Source organism: Heliangelus exortis, chromosome 16 (genome assembly GCF_036169615.1).
Source record: "Heliangelus exortis chromosome 16, bHelExo1.hap1, whole genome shotgun sequence".
Classification (NCBI taxonomy): Eukaryota; Metazoa; Chordata; class Aves; order Apodiformes; family Trochilidae; genus Heliangelus; species Heliangelus exortis.
In genome coordinates, this window is record NC_092437.1 from 10,166,518 (window position 1) to 10,189,591 (window position 23,074).

Sequence of the window (23,074 nt, forward strand, 5' to 3'; positions counted from 1 at the left end):
TGTTGCTTACAAGCTTAGTGCATCACTCCCTCACTTCTCTCGGGGGAGTTCCCACTCCAATAATTACTTTCAGTCTGCTCACAAAGTTCAAGTTCAAAACAATATTCATTTTCCACTTCCTGTCCTAAACCAAGACACAATGCTTCTGTGCACCATTAAGCAACCATCCTACTCCACCACAGATACAGCTAAACTACTGCTGAGATTGAATAATCCTGATTTGTGGCAGGGAGCACCTGGGGAAGGAGAAGCACTGGAAAGAAAGCACCATGCCCCAGCATCAATGCATCTGCCTTCTGGCACCAGCATCCTTTATTACTTTCAATTCCATTTCAATTCCAAATCAAGCATTTGTCTTTACCCCCCCACCCCTACTTTGCAGGGGGGGCATACATAAGTGGTGTTTCACAACTAATCTAGCCCAGAAGTTTTGCTGCATCTTGAGTATTTCACAAAGGACTCAATTTGCTTCCCTACTCTCTCTCCCCATTTGTTTATCTTCCCCAAATTATATTCATCTGCTGTAGTGAACAGGAGGGAGAGGTGCCAAACAAACAAAAATGAATCACACCTAACAGGCAGAATATGCCTTCTTTAAAACCACAACTTAACATTTTCAGGTGCAGAGATACTGAAGAGGGCAAAGTCATTTTAAGGAAAGGCTGCAAAAGCCTGTCAAAGTTTTCATTCAGGAGATTTTTTACATTGCCTTGTACAGGGTTACACACATTTACAGCATTGCTGAATGATTACGTATTTTAGGTCAGTAACCTAAGATTGCTTCTTATTCAGTTCAGAGAAAACTGAATTTTTTAAAAGACAAGATTCCTCTACAGTACATATCTACTTAACAGGCTAACAAGGCTAAACAGAACAAAGATTCTATTATTTTTATCTCAACAAATAAAAAGGTGATTGGTGCCTGCCTTAATTTCCTACTACACACATAATTCCATGAACACAAAGTATTAGGTCAGAGGAGCTGTTACACCAGGTACTACACTGCAAAGGCCTTTCAGTGCAGGAGGTTACATGCAGTGTTACTGTAGGGGCTGTACTGGCTTCCCACCCAGTTTGGGTTTGTCAGCTTTTGCCAACATCTGCTGAAGACCTTTGCCAAGTTACAAATAAAGCCTTTGAGTGTGGCCAGCACCAAGACAAGCCATTCTCACTCATGTTTTCAAGGCTAGGATACTGAAGAAGTCAATTGGACTTGCACTGACTGCTGTTTACTCACAGTTAAACACAAGGAAGGAGAAAATTTACTTATTTTGCTACAAGCATCAATGCAGACTTCCTCCTAACTTTTCTATCCCAGTGGAGAGGAGCAGTGTCAGTGTAGCACTTACAAAACCCCAGGCTTTTATGAACAAAAAATAAATTTACCCTATAAAAAAATGCAAAAATTTGGACACAGTCAACATAGCATTCATATGTTTTACTTATAAAAGTGTCATGTTTCATTTAAAAATGGTGCTTTTTAGTTTGCTAAAGGGTGGAAAAACAGTCTTTCAAATAAAAAGCATCACTCAATTCTAAACAAGATTGAGTTTTTTCAGCCACAGAAACGGGAAAAAAACCCTCAATTTACAGAGCAACACTTAAGTTTACTAATCTGAAGTTTACAAAACTGAAGAACATATTGCCAGCATATGCTGGAAGTATTTTGTACATAATAAGATCATCAATTAGTTACAATTAAACTCTAAAGATGGCAATTTAGCATAGAAGAGTGGGTGCAAAGAGAATATATATTCAGAACTGAACAAAGTTATTTCAGAGAAGCTATAGGACAATTACCTGGCAAAAGGCTAAATCAAACTTGTAATCAAAAGAAGGAATTTTCAGGAGAGGCAAAATTTGCCTTTAAGGCAGCTGATGAGCCTCTCTGCATGGTGCACAAACCAAGCTGTAAATAACTGGGGCCCCCAGAGTGCTTTGCTTACTCAACCTATTTAAAAATCAAAAAAATTTCAGATGCCTGCCCCACTTTCCCCTCACTGTTTCTTGTGGGTGCTTGAGTAATCCTAGAGGCATTTCCAGTTTTTAAGGCATTTGCTGAGTTTAAGAAATTCTCCCCACGTTCCCTTGTCTGTGTTGGGAAGTACCAGGCTTTTCTACTCCAGTTGAGTTTCTCTGTGAAGTTTGCCCTTTCCAGCATACACCAACGCAGCAATACTTTGTGGGTTAACTAGTTACTATCTGGGTAGACTAGCAATAAAGTATTCTTTTTATTTGGGATTTCTATTTATTTATTTATTTACCTGGGTTGGTTTCCTTCTCAAAAGCAGGATGGTCAGTGAGAATTTCTGCACCACAAGCTCATATGCCTAGAGTTAGGCACCAAACAGCATAAAATTACCAATTTTTTAAACTTTTCTACACATCTAAGGAAATGCAATTAAATCTGGACCTTCTTTAATTACTGTAATCCAGAGAAGTAGGAGGCTACTGCCAGGAAGGGGCAGCAGATGGAAAACTTGTCTACAAAGTAACTTGGCTCTGGCCAGCCCTATAGTCTGTAGCACTGGTTTACTTAAAAACAGTCGCAAAGAAGTCTTTTATTGTTGAAATAATTCAAGACTTCAATTTCCCTGAATTATTAAGTGGTGTTGCAGCAAAAGCAAGTTGAGGTTCTACTCTACATCAATTTCCTCTCCAAAAAGCAGAGGGGAGATGAATGACACCAGCATTTCATGTAGCACTCATGCAAAGACACAGCCGTGAAGAAATCTCAGGTCCGTAACCAAATACTTTAAACCTTCATTTCCTTAAGAGGAAACCAGCTGGGAATAAGTTCGAAATGGGCTATCATCAAGGAAGTTTCTAACATCTGAAAAACAAACTTCAATCAATTTCTACCAGTCTCTGTCCATCAATAACAAACCCTTCACCTGCTTTTCAAATTGCCAAGGCCCAAATCACATCCAGGCTCTTCGGGCCCCAATCCCATTTTCACTCTTTGTATTTAAACCTGGCAGCAGCAACAAAAAGAAAAAACAAACCCCAGCAGTCTTTCAAATAACAAAATCCCACACCCCAACGAAACACGCACTCTGCTTCTACAAAAAAAATGTCAGTCAACAAATAGGCACAAATTTCACAATGGCTGAGGTCATTCCCTTTAAGTCATTAGGGTTTGTGGGTGAGTTTTCCTGGTGGTTTTAGCATTGGTTTCTGTGATTGCAGTTATGCTTATTTATGCATTTAAGGCATATGATCTAATACACTTAGGTTTAACTACTTCATTCTTTTGACATTCTTTCCAAATTATAAAAAGGATTCTTGGTGTTTTTACTGACTTGGTAAAGAAACAAAATTGCTGTCCACATAATTTCTTAAAAATACAGAATAGTGTAAGTACTTGTTGAAAATAAGTCTAGCAAAAAAAACACCAAATAACCCTGTACCAGACAACCCCCCCACCAGCATAACACTTAACACTTTTCTTCTCTCTCTACCCTTCTGGGGTATCATCCCTTCTGGGGGAACCTACTATTTTTTAGAAATAGCTGTTTTGCTTTTTAAAATAATATTCAGGCTCTCAGTGTACTTCAGTTACAAATTATAATCAACACAGAAATTTAGTTGTTTTTTTTTTTTTTTAAATCCCTTCTATTTTTACTGTTTAGCTTTTAAAAAACTGCTAAAACCAGCTAAAATAGAAAGTGAAATTGTGTGTATAAGCATGTGTGCACATTTGTCCCTCAGTACGGTGAGCAGTGCATGGCTTTGCAGGAGACAGAAGGGCCCATCCCTGCTCCATCCCCTGTAGACAGAGCTGCCACCTCTCCTTGTAGCTCTCTGTTCAGCATCTCTGTACAGCTGTTTTGAGGCTGACTGTGGCCCAGCCACACTGACTGAGACAAAACATTACTCACTGATACACAAAATGCTCTGAACTTCTGAAGCCACCAGACCCCCATCTCCCCAGTCTATAAAATACCACGATTTACAGCCATGGGCTTGCTTTGTGGGCATCTCAGCAACGTCCTGGGCTCCCCTCTCCCCTGCTGCTCCTTCCCTTTCCAAGCTCCTTTTTCTAATCGAACCCCAACTAAAACAATCCTCCACAAATTACAACAAACCTTCTCTAAAATTCCCCATAAACCTTACCACAACTCTGCAGCAGACTTCTGGCATTCCACAGAGCCTCTGTACTAAAACGGGAGGGAAAATACCTTAACACAGCACTAATGAAGTATTTCCTGAAGACAGAAGAGGTGACAAACAGAATGAGACCAAAGCTAAGATGCCATCTCGACTTCAGGCAAACAACCTCTTTTGACCTCTGGAAGCTCCCACACACTATTAAACAAAAAGTATTCTCCCCATGTTAATGAACCATGTACAATCTAACTGATAATGCTGATGTTAAATAAACATGTTTGTATATGACTTCTAATGCCAAGACTTAAGCAACTGCAGACAATTTTAAATGGGAAGGATATGCCCATGTAATCTTTCTCCTCTCATTTTACACACCTTTGAAATAATTCAGACACATAATTAAAGGCCAAGGAGAAAGAACAAGTGAAAAGAGGTTTGACAATTTTTAATTAAATATTCTCTCTGTGACACACTCACTGGGATCATCTATCTGTGCAGTGACCACTACTTTAGATCAAATTTTTCTCTCACACCTCCTGCAGCTGTGAATCAAAAGCAGCTCAACAGCTTGCTGGAGAACTGGATCTGATTTTGTATGCTGTGATCAGAAAATATTTTGCAAAATGACTACATAGTCCTAAATCCTTACTGCTTTCTCCTGCTTCAATACTCTGGTAGCTCCAAATCTACCTGGAAACTGCAACACCTCCAGGCCCCAAATGGCCCAACTGAGATGAGCAATTATTTGCATCCTAATTGAGGGGCTTATCCTCACCTGATTAAAACAAGATGTTTGTTAAACATCATTATTTGAGTTAAGATCTGCAAATAAAGATGAAGCATTGTTTGCAGAATTAGACTGCCATGAAGAATTGTTTTCTGAGGAGACCTCTTAAACAATCCCAACCAGGATGGTCAGTAGAAGAGGGATGTAAAGAGATTTGCCGTTCTACTTCATAGCAAAGTGAATATTATACTAGGAGGTTTGAGTAGTTATATACCCTTTTTTTTTAATTAATTAAAAAAAGAGTAGATACACACTTCAAAAAAATTTTTTTAATTATACTTTTTACTAAAAAGGGGAATGTCTCCGAAGTATGGCTTTACTTTTTGCATACGCCATTGTTTATAGCTTGAACACATTTTTTTCCTTCTTGGTATAACTTTTTCTGTCCTGTGTAGTACAATGTTGTGAAATTTAATGAAAACAATTGTTAAAAGATTGTTAGTACACAAGGTACTAATCAAGTTTATATTGCTACTGCTGAGAATAATACACATGCATATGATAACTATCCATCAGAAACAGCACTAAAATATTTCCCTACTTGATCTCCCAAATGAGACCCCCCCCCAACCTTATGGGATATAGTTAAAATCTTTGTTTTAAAACTACAGTATTCCATGGTTTATGAAAAGGATTTGAATTTGCAACTTCATTTCACAGTTCGTCCCTAATAAAAGTTACTCCAGTCAGGCAAAAATAACTAAAAAATATTTTCTCAGCATTCTAAGAACTTAGGCTAGTTTTCACACAATTTTAAAAGCATTTTTCACTGCACAAGTAATCTGAATAATTTCCACAGATTAAGTCTAACAACCTGTGAATTTATTAGAAAAGGAATTTACTGCAAGGAATAATTAGTCTTCGGCACTGTTCTTGCTTGTTCTCCAGTTGAAGACACCTTAAAACCATCTGGTTACTGCAAAATTTGGCACAGCAGAAACAAATCTTACTGACTAGAATTATAGCTGATTCCAGAATAGCTGTTTTACTACTACACATAACAAATAACAGTTGGGAAGACAGCAGAAAATTACTAACTTCTTTAATTGTTTTCTTTGTCAGCAGTGTGTACATATACACACTGACATACAAATACAGCCACGCTGACTTCAGAAGGATGCCTTTTAGGCTTAAAATTAAACATGCAACTAATTTTTTCAGGATTAATAGTTAAATTATTACATTTTAAGAAAAAATTAGCACATCAACCAGCTAAGCACAAGATGAACTGCTACACATGATTATTTAAGCAATATTCTGAGATCCAGTTTTTCATATGAATACCTGAGTTTAAATCCTTTGTATAATCAAGGCGTATCTGCATGCATTGTGTTGCTTAATATGGGACTTACTGTTGGAGGGGGAATTATCAACAACATTTTTATTCCTCCTAATGAAGCTTTTCTAATGAAATTTAAGACTGCCAGGGTTGAGAGATATTTGAAACGGGAACCCATTTCAAACATTTCAACCAAATAATGGTGATAAGATTAGTGAGTCATGGGAATCAAGTCTCTATGTAGTTTTTTAAAAGAAAATGAGATGAGGAGAGCAGGCTAAACAAAGCAAAGCAAAACAAATCGATGAGCCTAAAACCAAAAGAGTGCACTGCTTGTTAGCCAAATGTTTCGTCCTGTTGGTAGGGGAATAGAAGCACAAAAATTGTCTGGACAGTCTGACTCAGGAACTTCACAAGTTAATTTCACATCTCACGTTAAGATTATTGGGTTTTTAAGAGATGAAATTAGAAGAATTGAATCAAGTTATCAACTGCTATGCCATTTCAAGTGAATTTTCAACATATGCTTTAAAAGTTTCTGGAATGTTTCCAAAGCTGCAAGCACTGATTATTTTCAAGGCATTTGTACTGTACATCAGAGGACACATGATGCCTTAAATTTCAAAGTAGAAATAAAAATTCAGCATTGTTTAAGATTAGAAATAGTTTATTCATGTCAAAAAGGACAGAGAAATAATTTCTCCTATATGTAGCAACATGTAACAAAACAATGTAAAACTAAACGGATGAAAGGATCTAGGAAACATTAGCTTACACTTTGAATAACTTCTTTTAATACATCCCGTATTTTGGGGACCAAATGCACACAGATATAGAGATGCAGAAATACTTAAGACAGGCTTTCTCAACATACTGGGGGGGGGGGGAACTTCCCTACAGAAGAAATTCTCAGTAAACTAGTAAAGTCCATAAGAAAGATTAAACAAGAAACCATTCCTGCCGTTGCCTTTAACATCGCTAAGGGATGGATGTGAGAATATGGTATCGTGCAGAACAAAATCCTAATAAATTTCACGTAGACCAATAAACTATTAGTTAACCATATGTATTTTAACAATTGCAATTTTATACAATAGAATATATAATTATTTGAAATGTCTGAAAAACAGTAGTCGTATACCATAAATAATTTCCTTTAGAGGCCATTCACTGGGCTCAAGCATTATATAACACTCAAGAAGTTTACTTAAACAGCATAAATCACACTCTAAGTTTTCCTCATGTAAGCAACCGCGAAAAAAGGCATCAACTCATTTTATTTAAACGCACGCTTCAGATTTTTAAATAATTACTAAGACGAAGCCCACTTTTAGAGGAAAACCAAACGCTACGCTACACACATATGAACTACCTCGGGTAATTCTTGGTCCCAACTCCGCAAGGACTTTAACTCTCTTCACTGCGCCCACAGCCGCTCCGCACCCGCGGAGAACAGCTGACCGGGCTCCCCGGGCGCCGCCTTCACCCGACGGGTTCGGAGCGAGCGCATCTCCCCGCGGCAGCGCCCTGCGCCGTGTCCCCCCCCGCCCTCCTGCGCGCCGCTCCGCGCACCGCGTGTTACGCGCCGGGGGTTTCACACTTGGGGACTGGCCGCGGGCCAAGCCCCATTCCGAGGCTCGCTGCCGACGGTCCCCTCCGCGGGCGCGGGAAACGGTGCGCGGGGAGAAGCGGCTCCGCGGCCGTACCCCCTGCCCGTACTCACCGTAGGTGCAGCGCGGAGCCGCAGCGCTGCGGAGTGTGCGCGCCCGCTGCGGGCGCAGTGAGCATGTGCGAGGCAGGCGCGCATGCCCGCGGAAGGGAGCGGAGCGGGGCGGCGGCTCCGCACCCCGCGGTGCGCCCCAGGCGCGCCCGCCCGCCTCCCTCCCCCTCCCCGCTGCGCCTCCCGCCGGAGCCCGCGGGACGCGGAGCGGTGCGGAGCCGTGCGTCCCACCGATCCACCCACCCCGCAGCTCGGGGATTTTTAATGGGTTCATCTGACCTGTTGCTTCCCCGGTAGCGAGGCCGGAACCCCCGGCTCCTCCGCCCCCCACGGCACCCTGTCACCGGGACCGCCGGCCCCTACCAGCACTTACCGCAGGCGTGGGGCCGTGGCGTGTCGCAGCCTGTACCCCCGGAGGTGTCCCTGCGCCCTCGGAGGTGTCCCCGCGGCGGAGGAGGAGCCTCCAGCCGCTCCCGCACGCCGCGGAGCCCGTCCGGAGCGCGGGGACGCCCTGGCAGCCCCTCTGCTATTGTCACAAACCTGCCCCGTGCGACCCGCCGCCGCTCTCTGGGTTGGAGGGAGAGCTGTCCCCGCCGCTTCCCCCGCCTTCTCCAACAAAAGCCGGTCAGTATTCCCACTGATGGCAGGTACTCTCCTGCTTTTTTTTTTTTTTTGCTTTTGGAGCTACAGTTTTGTCTTTGTCGGTGCTACCGATGTACATTTAGATGTAAGTTTTTAGAGAATATTCGTGGTTTATAACTTGGACACTTGAATACCACTTTGTCAGTAGGCTCTGCTTCTGTGAAAAGAATCATTCTCACTACAGTCCTTGCGTTACTGATCTCTAGTGACAACTTTAGAATACCAATTTGAAAAGAAGGGCTTTTGTGGATGCCTATTTTTCTTATGTACAGTGTGCCACGGAGCCATAGCTCCTGCAGAAATAACTTCACTGGGACGAGCCATCTCTCTACACTTAGGAACACAGAGCATCACACAACTCCTGGCTCCCCAGAGGCTGAAAGCCCCCCCTCCCTGTCTCCCAGGGTGATCTTGCTTCTACCTATGATCTCCTCAAGGGAACCAGGATGGATTTATGGCCAAATAGAGGTGCTGCCCCATCTTCCATGTCAGCACGAAATCAGAAGCAGTCTGCACCTCAAGAAGGGCTTCTGCTCCTGCCTGGTAACAGGCACCTAGATCAGGTGCATCATCTGCTTCTCCATACGTCCAGGAGAGGGGTGACAGGAACCTTCAGAGGGTTCACACCAGGGAGATGGGGATGGGGCCTCCCACCACATGCACCCTCCACATGTCCTTGTGCTGTACACCATGCACACAGCCCCTGACAGTTTTGCCCCCCAACACGGCACAGGTACCACACAGCTGCCCCTTCCCACTGGCATACCTGCTCACTGGGAATGCAGTCTGGCCACAGCAGCATTGGGGTGTCCCGTTTCCACAGCCCACTCTTCCTCTCTGTTCCCCCCTTCTCACCAGCCTGAGGCAGGCTGCAGCTCTCCAGCTCTGTCTCTCCAGCACTGGGGAGGCATCAGAGGAGACCTGCAAGTTCTCACCTCGACGGCTTTTATTACCCCTAGTCCTTTCCTCAGGAAGGGGATATCCCATGAACCGCAAGTGGAAAAGCCAAAGGAGCACAAAGGGTGTTGAGTTCAGGGTTTGAACAAGCTGCAGCCCACTCATGGATTTAACTCAAAATTTTGACAATGGAACAAAAACATCATTGCAATGAGACAGCTGTTTTTACTATCAAAATCTCTCAGATCAGTTTGACTGCAAAGTGTGTTCCTACAATCCGAAGGAGACAAAGCTCCCAGCATCAGTTTGGAGCTGGCAGGCTTCCTAGCATGAGCTACCTCCTGCCGGCCTAAAAAAACCCAAAGCTCTTTCAGTTGTTATTACCCATCAGTTCTCAGCACTAGCCCCCTGATTTCCCCATGGATTATCTGCAGTTCTGAGTTTACACCACTCTCACATTAAACTCTGAGAGATTACTGGTTTGGGGGACTTCCTTGCTGCCTTTTTTGCATGCAATTGTGGTTCTGGTGAGGAGTCTCAGAAGTACAAGACAACCTTAAGACCTGTCTTGAATTTTATTTTTTTCACTTCCCCCCCTGCCCTGCCCCAAAGAACCTGATTGCCACATTGGCTTCTTTTGAAGCTGGTCTTAACAGGTAGGTTCATATATACTAATCATCTAAAAATGCTTTGCATGCAAAATTCACTTGACCCCTGATTTCACAACATATTTGAATATATGCTTAGTTTTATGCATGTGAATAGTCCTACAACAATCAATACAATTATTTACTTAAGTTCTTAAAGCCAGGCAGGTATTTAAGAATTAGTATTGTTTGTGGTAATGCCACAGCAAGCCAGTCAGAGACCAGGACCTCATTGTTTGTATAGCACCCTGCACACAAAAAGACACTCCTTGTCCCTTTCAATATAAGTAATTTTTGTAACTTGTGAATTGGTGCCAGAAACACCTTTCTTGAGCTGGGGAGTAAACATTATTTGTCTACTCTAATATCCTTTCTATTTACTAAAAACATTGCATGCAATATTTAGAAAAGTAGATAAGGACACAGTGGGAAAAGGGTGCAAAGAGGAGGATAAAGGATATTTTTCAACTTGGAATTTTAAGTATTTTCATAATTGTTAGTATCCAGCAAAATGCCTGTAGATCTTAAAAGCAGGTTAGAAAGGGAAGGGAACAAAATGGTTTCTGCCCCTTAGATGAGACCATGGGGTGGGATGCACAGGTCATACAGTTGCATGTAATAACAGGCTGCAAGACAAGAGAAAGTAGGAGCAAGTTCCTAGTAGCAGGCTCTATAAAAGTGTGCGTTTCATTAAGATGGGTCATTGTCAGCCTTGTAATGCCAGGGATTTCTCAGAGTGGTAGAATTTTTTTGGTTAAAGACCAAAGCAGTTTTAGAAGGGGGTTTGCTGGACTTCTTACCCTGTGCTTATTCCCATATACTGTAAACTTAAAGAATAAATGAAAACTGAGAAAGCTCCCCATAGTCACCAAATGGAAATGCTTCCTGTTACCTGTCTGGATGGCAGTGTCCTGAACAGATTAAGGAGCTAATGGTCCTCTTTGGGCACCCTGGGTGACCTGAGCATCCAACCCATACCCTGTCCCTAGGGCATCTGGGGAATATCTTTGTCAGAGTGGAGAGCTTACCCCATAGCTCAGGAGAGCCCACAGCTACATCTCAGCCTCTTAAATCATCTCAGCTAGATCCCAAAATTTAGTTACTATGGAAAGTGTGTTTCCTTGGAGGAAATATTTCCTGTTTCTGCTATCCACCTCATCATCGAAATGAATGGAGTTACACCAGTACAAACATCCAGTTCCATTTTTTAAAAACAAAAAATGAGCTAATATTTAACTTTAGCATCCTCTAACAATTGGATGTATTTCCACTCTCTGGTACAAACCAAGGTGAGAAACCCTCAAAAAGGGTATAAAGGATTAATCAGGGTACTGAATACGCTTAACTCGTAAGCATAGAAACAACCCAAATCAGACTGAATGTCATGAAATCATTTTACAAAGTGTAAATTTTTAAAAGCAATATATTTTGGGCTCTTACTAATTGTTCTCTGGCCCTTGGGTTCATGTTTCTAATTTCTCATTGCAACCACAATGCTGAGTAACTTGTCTTCTAAAATTAAAACTGAGTATCTCATATTTTCATGTTTTCACATGATGCCAGAGCTCAAACATTGTTAAAAAACCAACAAAACCCAAAACACCCAACCCTCACATTTTAGAAGACTTACGACAAAATTGCGAAAGTTTGCAACCATAATATTTCCTAACAAATTATTTTGTGGACTGCAGTGAAATTTCATTCTCAAGGCTAATGGTTGCTTCCTCTCTGGTAAATGCCCAGAATTACTGCTGCTGTTATTGTTTGAACATCATAAATTTATTCAGTACTTTAAAAACAGAGGAGAAGTACTCTGTCCTCAAGTAATTAGAGGACATAACACAAGCTAGAGATTATTTTAATTTTCTTCATCCTACAGCGAAACAGAATTACTTTTTAAAAAGAGCTATTTTATGTTTTAATGTTCAGTCCTGGAAGGTACTAAGGATCTGATTCTGGGAGGACTTTAAACATATATTTAATGTTAATACTGCCAGACTAGCCTTGGTGCATTTACCACGGGACCAACTATTTAACAGCAGTGCTGTCTAAGAGGACTTCACAGTGCTGTAGTTGGTTGCACTTCTGATGCCAAAAGGATCAGCACCTAGTAGGATGGATTCTTCCAGGGTTGACATGAGCTGTGTCAGGATCCCAGTGCTAACATCTCACATTTAGCATTAGAAGCAGAGTGATCAATTATTAAGATTATTCTTATTTCCAAGCAATGCTTGTTTGCAGTGCTGCGTGCCACAACGTCAAACGAACTGTTGGTTCTTTAGGACTAATGATAAATCAGTATGTGTTGTTTAGCTTGCTTCATCAAAATTCAGAACATTTGTAACTGATAAACAAAGTGCATGTTAGCTATTAAAGCTCAAAATTAGGCAGGCAGTAAAAAGTAATCTGAGAGGAGGACTGTAGCTACTGATACTATTGAAGCTGGTCTTAAAACATATGGTTTCCAATCGTTGACACAATGCACAAAAATAAAACCCTGCAACTGAGGAGTGCCTGGTCTTTTCACCACTAAATGATCAAATATGCCTGTTTGTTTTTTAGTTTTATGTCCCCTTCCTCTATCTGGTTTTTAAAAGTAGAAGCTTGGTATTTTGTATTAACTGAAGATTTGGCCCTCTGTATTGGCTACAGACGGGCTTCATTAATCAATTTCCACTACTGGCTTGAAATGAAAAAAAAAGTAATTTTTTACTTTTTTTTTTTTTTTTTTTTTAAATCCTTCCACTATTTTGCTTGGAATTTCTCCTATAGAAACAAACAAAAAAATCCCTATACTCTATATCCTCCCTGTTTCCTTGGGCTTTAGCTGAAAAGTGATTTGTACTATGAAGACAATGAAATTTCACAAATAATACACCCATGGAGAAAAATCCCGATTTTTTTGCAGAGTGGGATATTGCTGCTGTTTACTGCAGGCAGCCATCTCCATTGTAGGACACAACCAATATCACCTGTGGGTGCAAGCACAATTGCATAACAATTAATTTGCACAGAAATGTATTCAAATGGAAAATAAGTTTTGTGATAATTTTGATCTTTTTTTTCCCCGTGAGTTAAAAGAGTTATTTGAATAACTTAATGTGAGAGCAAAATTTGTGTGTTGTGTTGCTTTCTTAGCTTGGATGGAGCATTGATGCAAACACACCCTTCCTACCCTTCCTGCTGACTCACTTCAGTACATGCAGGTATGAAACCTGTCCTGAACATGGGAAATGGCCATGGCTCTGCTAGTGGAAGGAATGATGTTGTGCAGGAGATACTTGAAAACCTGACCTGCAACAGAGCTAGAGATAGATTTTAAAGTAAGGGTTTGATATGTTATTTCAATTACCAGTAATAAAAAAAGGTAGGAAGAATTTGGAGCAGAACAAGAAAATGTCCACTTTTCAATTCTAATCAATACATGGATGATAAATCAAATTAAGAAAGCTTGTATTAATCTTTACTAAAACAACAGTCTATTTGAAATTAGGGTGTATTTGTGGTCCAAAATGAAGACACATTGTCCACTCATGTGCCTGTGAAAGAAAACAGAAAGAATCTGTGCAATTGTTTTCTTACAGATTGTTAGATTTTTTTTTTTTACACTTAAAGTGAAGCATTTTGTAGATATCATCTTCCTCCTGCAGGAAGACTTAGGAATTCCACAGATTGGCAAAATGAGGCATAAGTTACAACTCTTGGCTCTGCTTCTTTATGACTAGAGCAGCATGCATGAGGCAAAATATAGTTCAGGAATATCACTGAGGTTACTTCTGACCCATTTAATGTCACACCTGCCTCCAGGCAGAAGTTGGAGTAAGCAAAAAAAAGCTGAATTTCAGGCTGGCTCTGTATTAGATGCTGGTTACCTTTTGATGCAAGAGCATCAAAGTCCCTCAGCTGCTGCTGTGACAGGCAGCTCAGCTGCACTGCTGGTACAGAGTGGCTGATTATTCTTCCAGAAATCTTCCATTTAATTTATCTTGTAGAACTGGCAAGTATTTGGGAACTCCATTCACACATGAATCAAAAGCCAGCCTTCTTCCAACTTGACATCAGATTCTGACTGCTAGCAGGATTTTGATTTTTGGAATCTGAATGCAAGCACTCTGGTAGTTTTTTCCAATTTGCCCGTGGGAATAAAGCCTCATTATTATGTACATTAAAATTGATAAGCAAAGACAAATACTTCAGTGCATTATTTTCAACTTGGAAAATATTTACTTAAATTCTATCTACTTTTGTTCAAGAAATCTCATCTGGTTTTCCAAACTGTACTCTTGCTTTAGTGAGCTTTTCTTTAAGTCACATTTTACTTGGTGGAAAAACTGGGGACAAAATCAGTTGTACATTCAATGTAATTTAACTACACCATAGAAACAGCCTTTCAAACCTTTCATCGAGCTGATTTACGAGCGGAACTAAGGTTTGCTTAGTACAACATTTTCACAGTAAGGGTTACATTCCCACAAAAGGGAATGCTGTCAGGTAGAATGACCATGAGTCAATTCTGCCAAACTAATTGCTCTGTTCAGATGAGTCAATCTGGCTGCCTGAAAACTTTGATTAGAAAATTTCTCATAGTATTTGAAAAACTGCTTCACAACATGGCTGTTAAATAATTTAAAACGATCTGAAAATACAATAGATGCATAAGAGCATTTTGCTATTTTTCCATCACTAGTATTCACTGAACCTTTAAATTTGTTTTACAAACTAATGAAAGGGCAGAATGTTATAGACTGGAAAACTATAAATTACTAAAGGAGATACACTTCCAGGGTTCAATTTATGCTACATTTAATGAATGCATCTGATTACAAGCTCTAACAATACACACCAAAGAATAAATGCTTTTTCCTAACTGCCTTGCAAATACAGTGAAATTCAAGAAATTCAGATCTAGTCAGGTAGTGCTAGGAAATCCCATATAATCTAGTCTCATTTTTTGTCAAGAAGAAACATAATAATTCCCTTTCTGTTTAATATAACAGGCAGATCATTTGCATTTTGCTAATCCATATTAAAGGCCAGAGTAAGACACATCCCCTATCTGTGAGGCTGAGGCCTCCATTCACCCTTTTGATAACTCACTGGCCACCCTTCAGCAGCATAAAACAAGTAAATCAATATGATTTATAGTTTTGGGAGCAATTCTCTGCAGATCAATTTACCTAGGATAATTCTTTTAAAAACTGACTCTGGTAAAATGTTTCCTTTTCTTTCTGTGCTCAAGATAATTAGACTAAAATGTTCCCTTATGGTCCAAAAATGTGTCTACCCACAATCTAATTTTTACTTTGTTTTTTTTTGTTTAAGCCTATACACACCTTCTACTATGTGCAGTGGTGCAGCAAGTGCTCAGGCAGGAGCAGAATGAGGAGATGGGCACATATCTGCTCTACAGTGACCCAGGAGATTCACTCCTCTGCTATGCTACAATCAGAATAACTTGGGGCTTTCAAAAAGAAGTGATTCTAAATTGTGGGAGGTAGCATGATAAGATCTCCATCTGGCTTGCAGCAATTTGAGTGCTTCTACTGCCTTGTTTATACCATTTGAAATATCTAATGAATACAATATGCTGTCCCCGAAATAATACTGCATATAAGGCCTGTAAATTGAGAGTAAAAAGTTTCATAAGAGAACCTAGCACATTATCTCTCTGTAAACATTAACTGGGTGTTCCATATAATTCTCTTTTGAGCTTCTGCTACACCCAACAAACAGATGGGGAAGTACAGGCAACAGGGATGCCAAAACAGCAGTGAAGAGCCAATCCAGTGGTCAACCTTTCACTTGAAGTTTATGTTTTTCCGTGAGCAGCAAATGCCAATAAATTCCTAAGGAAAGCAGCAAATGCCAATAGATTCCTAAGGAAAGCAGCAAATGCCAATAGATTCCTAAGGAAAGGTGATCTGGGAGCTGAGTGACCCCAGCAGAGTCAGTGGTGGATGGTGGGAGCAGGGCCCATTGAGAGCACCAGACACAGGGAACAACAAACCATACATGGAACCATGCAAGGAGCCCAGTCAAGTACAAAAGCAGAAAGGGCCAAAGATAAAAACAGAGATGTTTTTATCACCTACAGCCCAGGACCAAGGGCCACCCAGGAGTCACAGCTGGAGGTGTTTGTGTCTCCATCCCAGAGTAGAGGTGTGGGCAGGGGCTTTGGGTGGGGGCCCCAGGTAAAGCTGGTCAGAGCAATCGAGGCTTCTTGGTGCACTTGGGACACTGGCAATTTCTGGAAAGAGGTGAGATTCAAATTAATTAGGTTGTTTCCTTGGTACAGGGCATGAGCAAACAAGTCAGAGTAAATGAGGAACCAACTGACACTGTGAATTCAACTGGCTTGAGTCCAGTTCTTCAGAAGGTGGTTGTGCAACTGCAGCCTCAGTGCTGATCCAGGGAACAGGTCTGTGGCAGCTGGAGATGGGCTTGGTGTAAAGTGCCCCATGTGGTGTAAAGTGCCACAGTGACCTCTGTGATTGTACACTGCAGGTACTTGGTATCTGTGTGTCACCAGCATTTTACTGTCCTTCACTGGATTTTATTATTTAGGTGAATCTACCAGCTCTTGACATATACCAGACTGGCTCCAAGGGTTGTGCTCATGACTGGAGCTATACCCAAAAGGGGGAGAAATATGGGAAGGCCCAGGTGGGATAAGTTGTCCCATTAAGCTTTTTGAACCTCTTTCTGCTGCATACAGTCTTTGAGAAGACCCAACACTTGAGTATTTCTACAAAACAAGTTGAGGTTCCTTTATGGCAAACTCCTGCACTAAATGAGATGGATCATTTTGCTGATAAAATATTGTGTGGTGTCCCCATTGCTCTCCTAGGACATATGTTTATAGAGAGTGTTATATATTTATATATATTTACAGTCACTTCTTTATTTTGCCTTTACGAAGTGATGGAAAATAACATCTTGGTTTGGGAGAAAATTATTTTCCAGCCTCTCTTCATTCATTTCAAATGCTGCCCATTTTAACATTTAACTTCCAAAGGCCCCGTATGCCAGTACAATGCAGATCAGAAATATTGAGTGCATTACAAGTAGCAGGTTACACTTCAAAACACTTGGTTCAGAGTGTTCAAGACCATTAATCATTTTTATTATTCTAAAGGACTGAAAGGTCTTAGAAACTTTGCCTAGGAAGCAGTATGGATTCTGAACAGCTGCACTGTGATTCCTGCTCACATCAGGTTTTGGACAGACCATTGATTTTCAGTAAATGTTCTTGGCGGCCAGGAAGTGCTGAAACTGGCAAACTTTCTCTCGCAAACGTTATTTTTTTTTATTTCTGAAATGAAAAACATGCTGGCTATTTTGATTTAGATCATCAGTATGGCCCTGATTTGCCACTACATCACACTGTCATAAAACTGGAGTATTGGGAATTTAGTTGCAGACCAGACAAAATCAAAATCACAGCAGGGAGTGTATATATAGTAGTTTTGCAAGGGCTTTTTTTTTGAGGCTGTGTTAACAGGCACTTTATATGTAAACTTTTGCATAATTTTTTTCTTTGTTGTTATGACAATTGTCAATAAGGAAGATACTCAACATCATTGCCTGTATGTGAACTCAGATTTTCAGAACAGAATGGTCTGAAAAACATTGCACTTAGAGAAGGATGCCCACAAACTAACAAAGAAAAGTACTGTCACTACCCATGCAATTGTATGTACACTAACATTACATTTAATCTTTGTATATATTTTTGCATACTTAGTTCTGAAAACAAAGATACCAGCCACTGTATGGTACTTGATACTTTACCATGACATGATACTTTACCGTGGGTCTCCTTCCTAGAAGTTGCAATTTATTACTTGCAAACTGGGAAAATACAGCCTGCATTGCTCCCAAACCTGTGTAACTGTTTAGGAAGACAGGCATATAGAATGAGCTTACGTTTTTAGGAGAAGATGGGGCTGTAGTTTGGACTTGAATGTTGGATTTAAATGCATAGAAAAATCTCAAGTCTATTAAAAAAATCAATCCATATCTGAAAGTGGCATTCTAATGAAATATTTTCAAGAAAGAAAGGGGGAAATAAGCACCACTTAGCTCCCCTAGGCAAAGTGGTTTTTTTGGTCTGTTTTTTGTTTTCCGGGCACTTTATAAGCCATATTCTTTTTTCTCTTTTTTTTTTTTTTTTTTTTTTTTTTTCTTAGAGAGGGAGAAAGTTAAGAAATTGGAAACCCTTCTGCCTTTCCAGTAGAGATGGAAAACAAAAATATTCATTTGCCAAAACCTGCAACGTTGTTCTGAACAGATGCAGTATAAAGCAACAATATTTTGATATTTTCATTTGTACCATTTAGAATGGAAATAGAATTATATCATATTTGAAAACATTTCTGGGAAACAGAAAAGTGGCAGTCTTTTTGATTGGATTTTTCTTGAAGCAGGTTCTTATGAAGAGTACTTAAAATAAGTAGGATGACTATAGGTCAGTTAGTGTGAAGTACTGCAATCAGAGAAACACAAACATTTTCTGTATTTGACATTTGCAGTCCTGTTGAAATCTTCATATGTCAGATCAGGGGGGAAGGATACTAAAGTGCATTCATAGAATATTCAATACACAAAAATCTGGGGATTTTCTTTCTTTCTTTTTTTTTTTTTTTTTTTTTTTTTTTTTTTTGTGTGTGTGTGTGTGATAAATTTTTTCTAGTATTTATTGCTTTCATAGGTTCAAACCCCACCCTTGCTGAATGAAACAAATAAGATGGATGAAACCTTGTACCTTTTAAAATTTTGTGATTCTTAAATTAATATCACTATTTAGATAGGGGAGGCCCACACTTGTGATTTAGTGCACACATGGCTGGCACAGCTGCAGAAGGCTATGAGACAGTGAGCCCACTCTGTCTTATTTATAGAGACTCACAGGTTTTTCATCTCTCATTGGTATTTTTATGTTGGTAGCATTGAAGATCCCATTTCCCTGCACACTGATATGAGAAAATAATGCCTGTCCTGGAAAGGTGAGGATTTTAATAGCAGACAGAGAGAAGGTGGGGAGGGGGGGAAGAGAAGTGCTGCCTCATCCTCTCTGCTCAGCTCCAGGTTCCCAAGAGGAAAGCTGGGATACAGAGTCCTGCCAATTTCAAACAGGGTTAAAACAGTCATGCTTTGGGATTGCATAGACAAATTATTTGCTGCACAGTGCCACTTAGAAAGTAAACTTGTATCTTGACAATTTTCCACCAAAGCATGTCCAACTTCCCAATCTGCTTTCTTTTGTTGCTTTTGGGATGAACTTGACTTTCATTTCATAGAGCCTTCTCCTTTGTTTTCAAAGGCTTTTTCTGCCAAGCAAAGTAACTGTATTTCTCAAGCAGAGTCCTCTGAAGGCACTGAAGCATGTTGAATACAGAAGAGTAACTTGTTCCCTCAGGCTGTATATGTCTTGTATTAAAAATTACAAGATGAGAGACTACGACTGTGCTGGGAGCACACACAGGATTTGTTGTATGGTGAGAAGAAAACAAGTTATGGCTAATCTTGTTCATTCGTTGCAGATAAGAGAGGCACTGCCCTTTCAGCTTTTTTGTTTTCTTGGGTTGGGATCAAATCCCCATCTGTCTGTCAATGTGAACAATTGTGTCTGAATCAAGAGTGCTTTGATTAAAAATGATATGGTTGGAAACACCCTCTTTACTGAGAAGAAATGAATAAGGAAATGGCCCTCATGTGTGAGCTTCTGGAGAGAGACTGTCTGCTCAACTTGCAGGCCAGTCAAAATATGCTTTCTGGCAGGGAAATTAATAAACAGACCAGCTTCAATAGATGGAGATTTAAGGGCAAGAGACTAATGTTGTTCTAAAATTCTTTTGGGTTGGAACTTAAATCCAATTTTAATGAGGTCATAGTAGAAAATTAATTTATTTTCTATCTTTTAAACAATATCTTCTTTGTTAAACAAGAAGACTGGAGAGTTGTTTTTTATGTGGGTGTAGGTTTTTGTTGTATTTTGTTTGTTTGGTTGGTTTGGTTTGTTTTTTAAATCTTATTGATATATGCTTTAAAATGTGTACAATCTCTGGTCCCTTTCACTTCCTGAAGACAATCATGTGACAACATGAAGTAGACCACATGAATGTATTAATCTTATATCCCTGAGTGTTGTGGAGAACTGAGAAACCTCCACACTTTGGCTTTCTTCTGTACAGGATGTCAAGAATGATACGAAAAGAGTGGTTTTGTTGTGAAAATACAAAACTGCTGAGTAACAGCAACATGAGTATACAGGGACCTGTTATGGAGTAGTCTCCATAGGAAGTGGTGGAAACTCCATCATTCAAAACATCAAACTTTGATGACTGTTGAGAGTCTCTCATACTGGGTGTTTTTCTTACATCTCCAGCTTCTGGAATTCATTAATTTGTCAGCATTTCCATGTACCTTACATAAGCAAGCACACAGGCAGGGTGGTAGCTTTCCTACTGGTGCAGAAGAGCTTAGAGGGAGGTGAAATTCTGAAAGATTCAAATACTAAGGATCAGAAAGAAGTAACAGTTCTTGAATTTGCAGATCTGGCAGATCTTTGTGTTTTGAAGCTGCAAGTTTGCCCACACCTCAGCAAATAAAAGCAGTGGCCTCTAAAGTGTCCATAATAAAGAAATGGTGGTAAGAGGTAGTGTGGGCATTCTGGGATACCAATATCCCTTAGACATTCCCTGCTCATCCTTTGCCTGTGGCTCTTTGAAAACGATGGATGTGAGGCAGTGAGGAAGTACAATGTGAGTGCCTGAGGAGCACAGAGTGGATCTTGGCTTTGAGTCTGTCATGAGGCCAGGGTGTGACTGTCACTGTATTTCTTAGTCACTTGTTTTATGAACAAAACAAGTTTTCCAGGTGAAATGTGGAAGCCCTCCTCATCAAAATAAGGTTTTTTTAACAACACAGACTTGGTATCATACCCTTGAAAGAGGAGAGAACTGTCCAGTGAGAGTCACAGATGACGCAGGGGAAAATGGAAACAGGAGCCTCTTGAAGCAGATGTTGTCTGATGGCTTCTTACTGGGAGCAGGCAGGTAACACTTTATCACATATATGAGGCTCATCTCGATTTTGGAAAGAAACAAATTGAAGGCAAGGCAGGTATTTCAGGTAAAAATGGAAGCAGTGGTATAATAGTGAATAAATTACTGTGGTCAGGAAATAGTCTCACTGTTCATCAGTTTCAGATAAACTTCAGTGTGTCTTGTTACTGCAGACCCTGCCATCACTGATAACTTCCAGCAAAGGCAGAAACACAGTGTAGTGCAGCTCTGTTACTCCAAGTGCTTTTCAAGTGGGTGCAGAGATGCCTGGAGCCTGTTTACACACCTTTCTGCAAAGTCCACCCAGGATTTTGTGCCAGCGACCACATGGCTGGGGCACCATTAACTATCTGATGGCTCTGCAAGGCACCATGTTTGCACTGAAGGTGAAGGGTGGACCCTGCCAGAACGTTTCATGTGAATTAAAATGCACTTACAGGTAGATTTCTAAAATTTCTCTTCCCAGAGAGGCTGAGCTAGTCCTGCTGGGGTATGAAGCAGTGATCATCAACCATGTTTCAAACTTGCTGCTTATCTCCATAGACCTTCACATCACAGCAGATGTCTGCACTAAATGGGAAAGGGCATTCTTTACATGCAGACACAGTTTAATGTCTTTGCCAAAGTTTTTTCACCTCCTCTGCTACCCTGAGCCATCACCTGCTAGTGCTTGTGGCGTGCAAATTGGAGAGTTTTCTTTATGAGTTGCACATAAAATCCACACCTCTGGTCATGCATGAGAAACTGCTGAAAGAGCCTGATACAGCCCTGAACGTGTTCCGTGTTTTATGGACAGGACCTTAGGGTTGTTTGCTTTTCAGAACTGCACCATGTGTTGTGCCTGACCCTGCTGGCACTCACAGATACTAAATGACACACTCTTGGCAGGGGACCCAGCTGGCTAATTATGCATGCAGTTTACCTACATACTTGCTTTAAAAGGAGCCCAATTAAATGATCCGAGGGGTCAGAAGAAAAATGAAGGCATTACTAGAGGAGTGAAAGCTTTTCTACCTCCTGAGGCAAAATCAACTATTTTCACAGTGTTCAGGAAAAAAACAAAACAGAACAGATGTTTTCCCTTTAAAAGGGAGCATACTTTGCCTTTTATTGGTGTTAATCATCATCACCCTTGACATTCAATTTTGTGATTACAAAAAGAGGGATTCTCATGCTATTTGAATATTATTTTAATGCTGATCCTTTTCTTGTGCAATATCTGTCAACTTCCATGGGGTTATTTTTACAGAAGTGCTAGTTTAGATGAGTTTACAAAATTAGTCTGTCTCCTAGCTAAACAGTCATTTCCAAACCAAAGTTATCTGTCTAACAAAAGAACAGAAAACCCGAGGAAACTTATTACAACTTTTGACAACTGTGAGTGACCTTCCCCCAAGGAAGCCCACCAAGGGGCTTCACCTGGGCTGCTGCCAGGAGCACAATGCTGCAAGCAATGCCAGTGCCCTATTTCACTGCAAATGCCCGAGCACAAACTGTGGTCCCATTTGTCACCAGGCAGTGCAGAACCAGTGTGGGGAAGTTTCCAACCTTAAAGTATTTGCCTTCTCAGTTTGGTTCTGCAGTGGTGATGAGTTTTCTCTGGAGGTGTGCCCAGGCATTTTGGGGAATATACCTCTTGCAAAATAGGACGTGAACTTGAGTTTCCTTAATTAAATCTCATGGCATGCATGCTTCAAATATTGCCCAGCAAATGCCTTCTGTATTTGACAGTGTGAATCCAAAGATAGCTCACACTGCTGCTGTCTGGGCAAACTCTTTTTCCTTCTGGTGCTTATAAAATAGCTGGAAAAACTTCTTGGGGGAGAAAAATTTCTGGTAACTCTGAAGTGAGCTGAATTCCCCAAGTCATTACACTTGGTTAGTGTCTTTCACAACACTGCTAGGTAATGGTATGCATAACCCCAA

The 23,074-nt window shown here is 40.5% G+C and overlaps 1 protein-coding gene and 1 long non-coding RNA gene across 8 annotated transcripts in view; one reads left to right on the forward strand and one right to left on the reverse strand.

Annotated features, from left to right (window-relative positions):
* Positions 1 to 9,387, reverse strand: part of EYA2 (EYA transcriptional coactivator and phosphatase 2) — an 82,475-nt gene extending 73,088 nt beyond the window's left edge. For 2 of the 7 annotated variants that reach the window (XM_071759409.1, XM_071759408.1), the window contains exon 1: positions 7,900 to 8,038. In XM_071759409.1, coding sequence (XP_071615510.1) covers positions 7,900 to 7,964 — 65 coding nt within the window. In that variant the 5' untranslated portion in view covers positions 7,965 to 8,038. The other 5 variants (XM_071759412.1, XM_071759410.1, XM_071759415.1 and 2 more) reach the window with 5 other exon arrangements.
* The window catches only part of LOC139803343 (uncharacterized), a 134,607-nt gene that overhangs the window by 61,622 nt on the left and 49,911 nt on the right, over positions 1 to 23,074 (forward strand). The gene's annotated exons all lie outside the window — the stretch shown is intronic.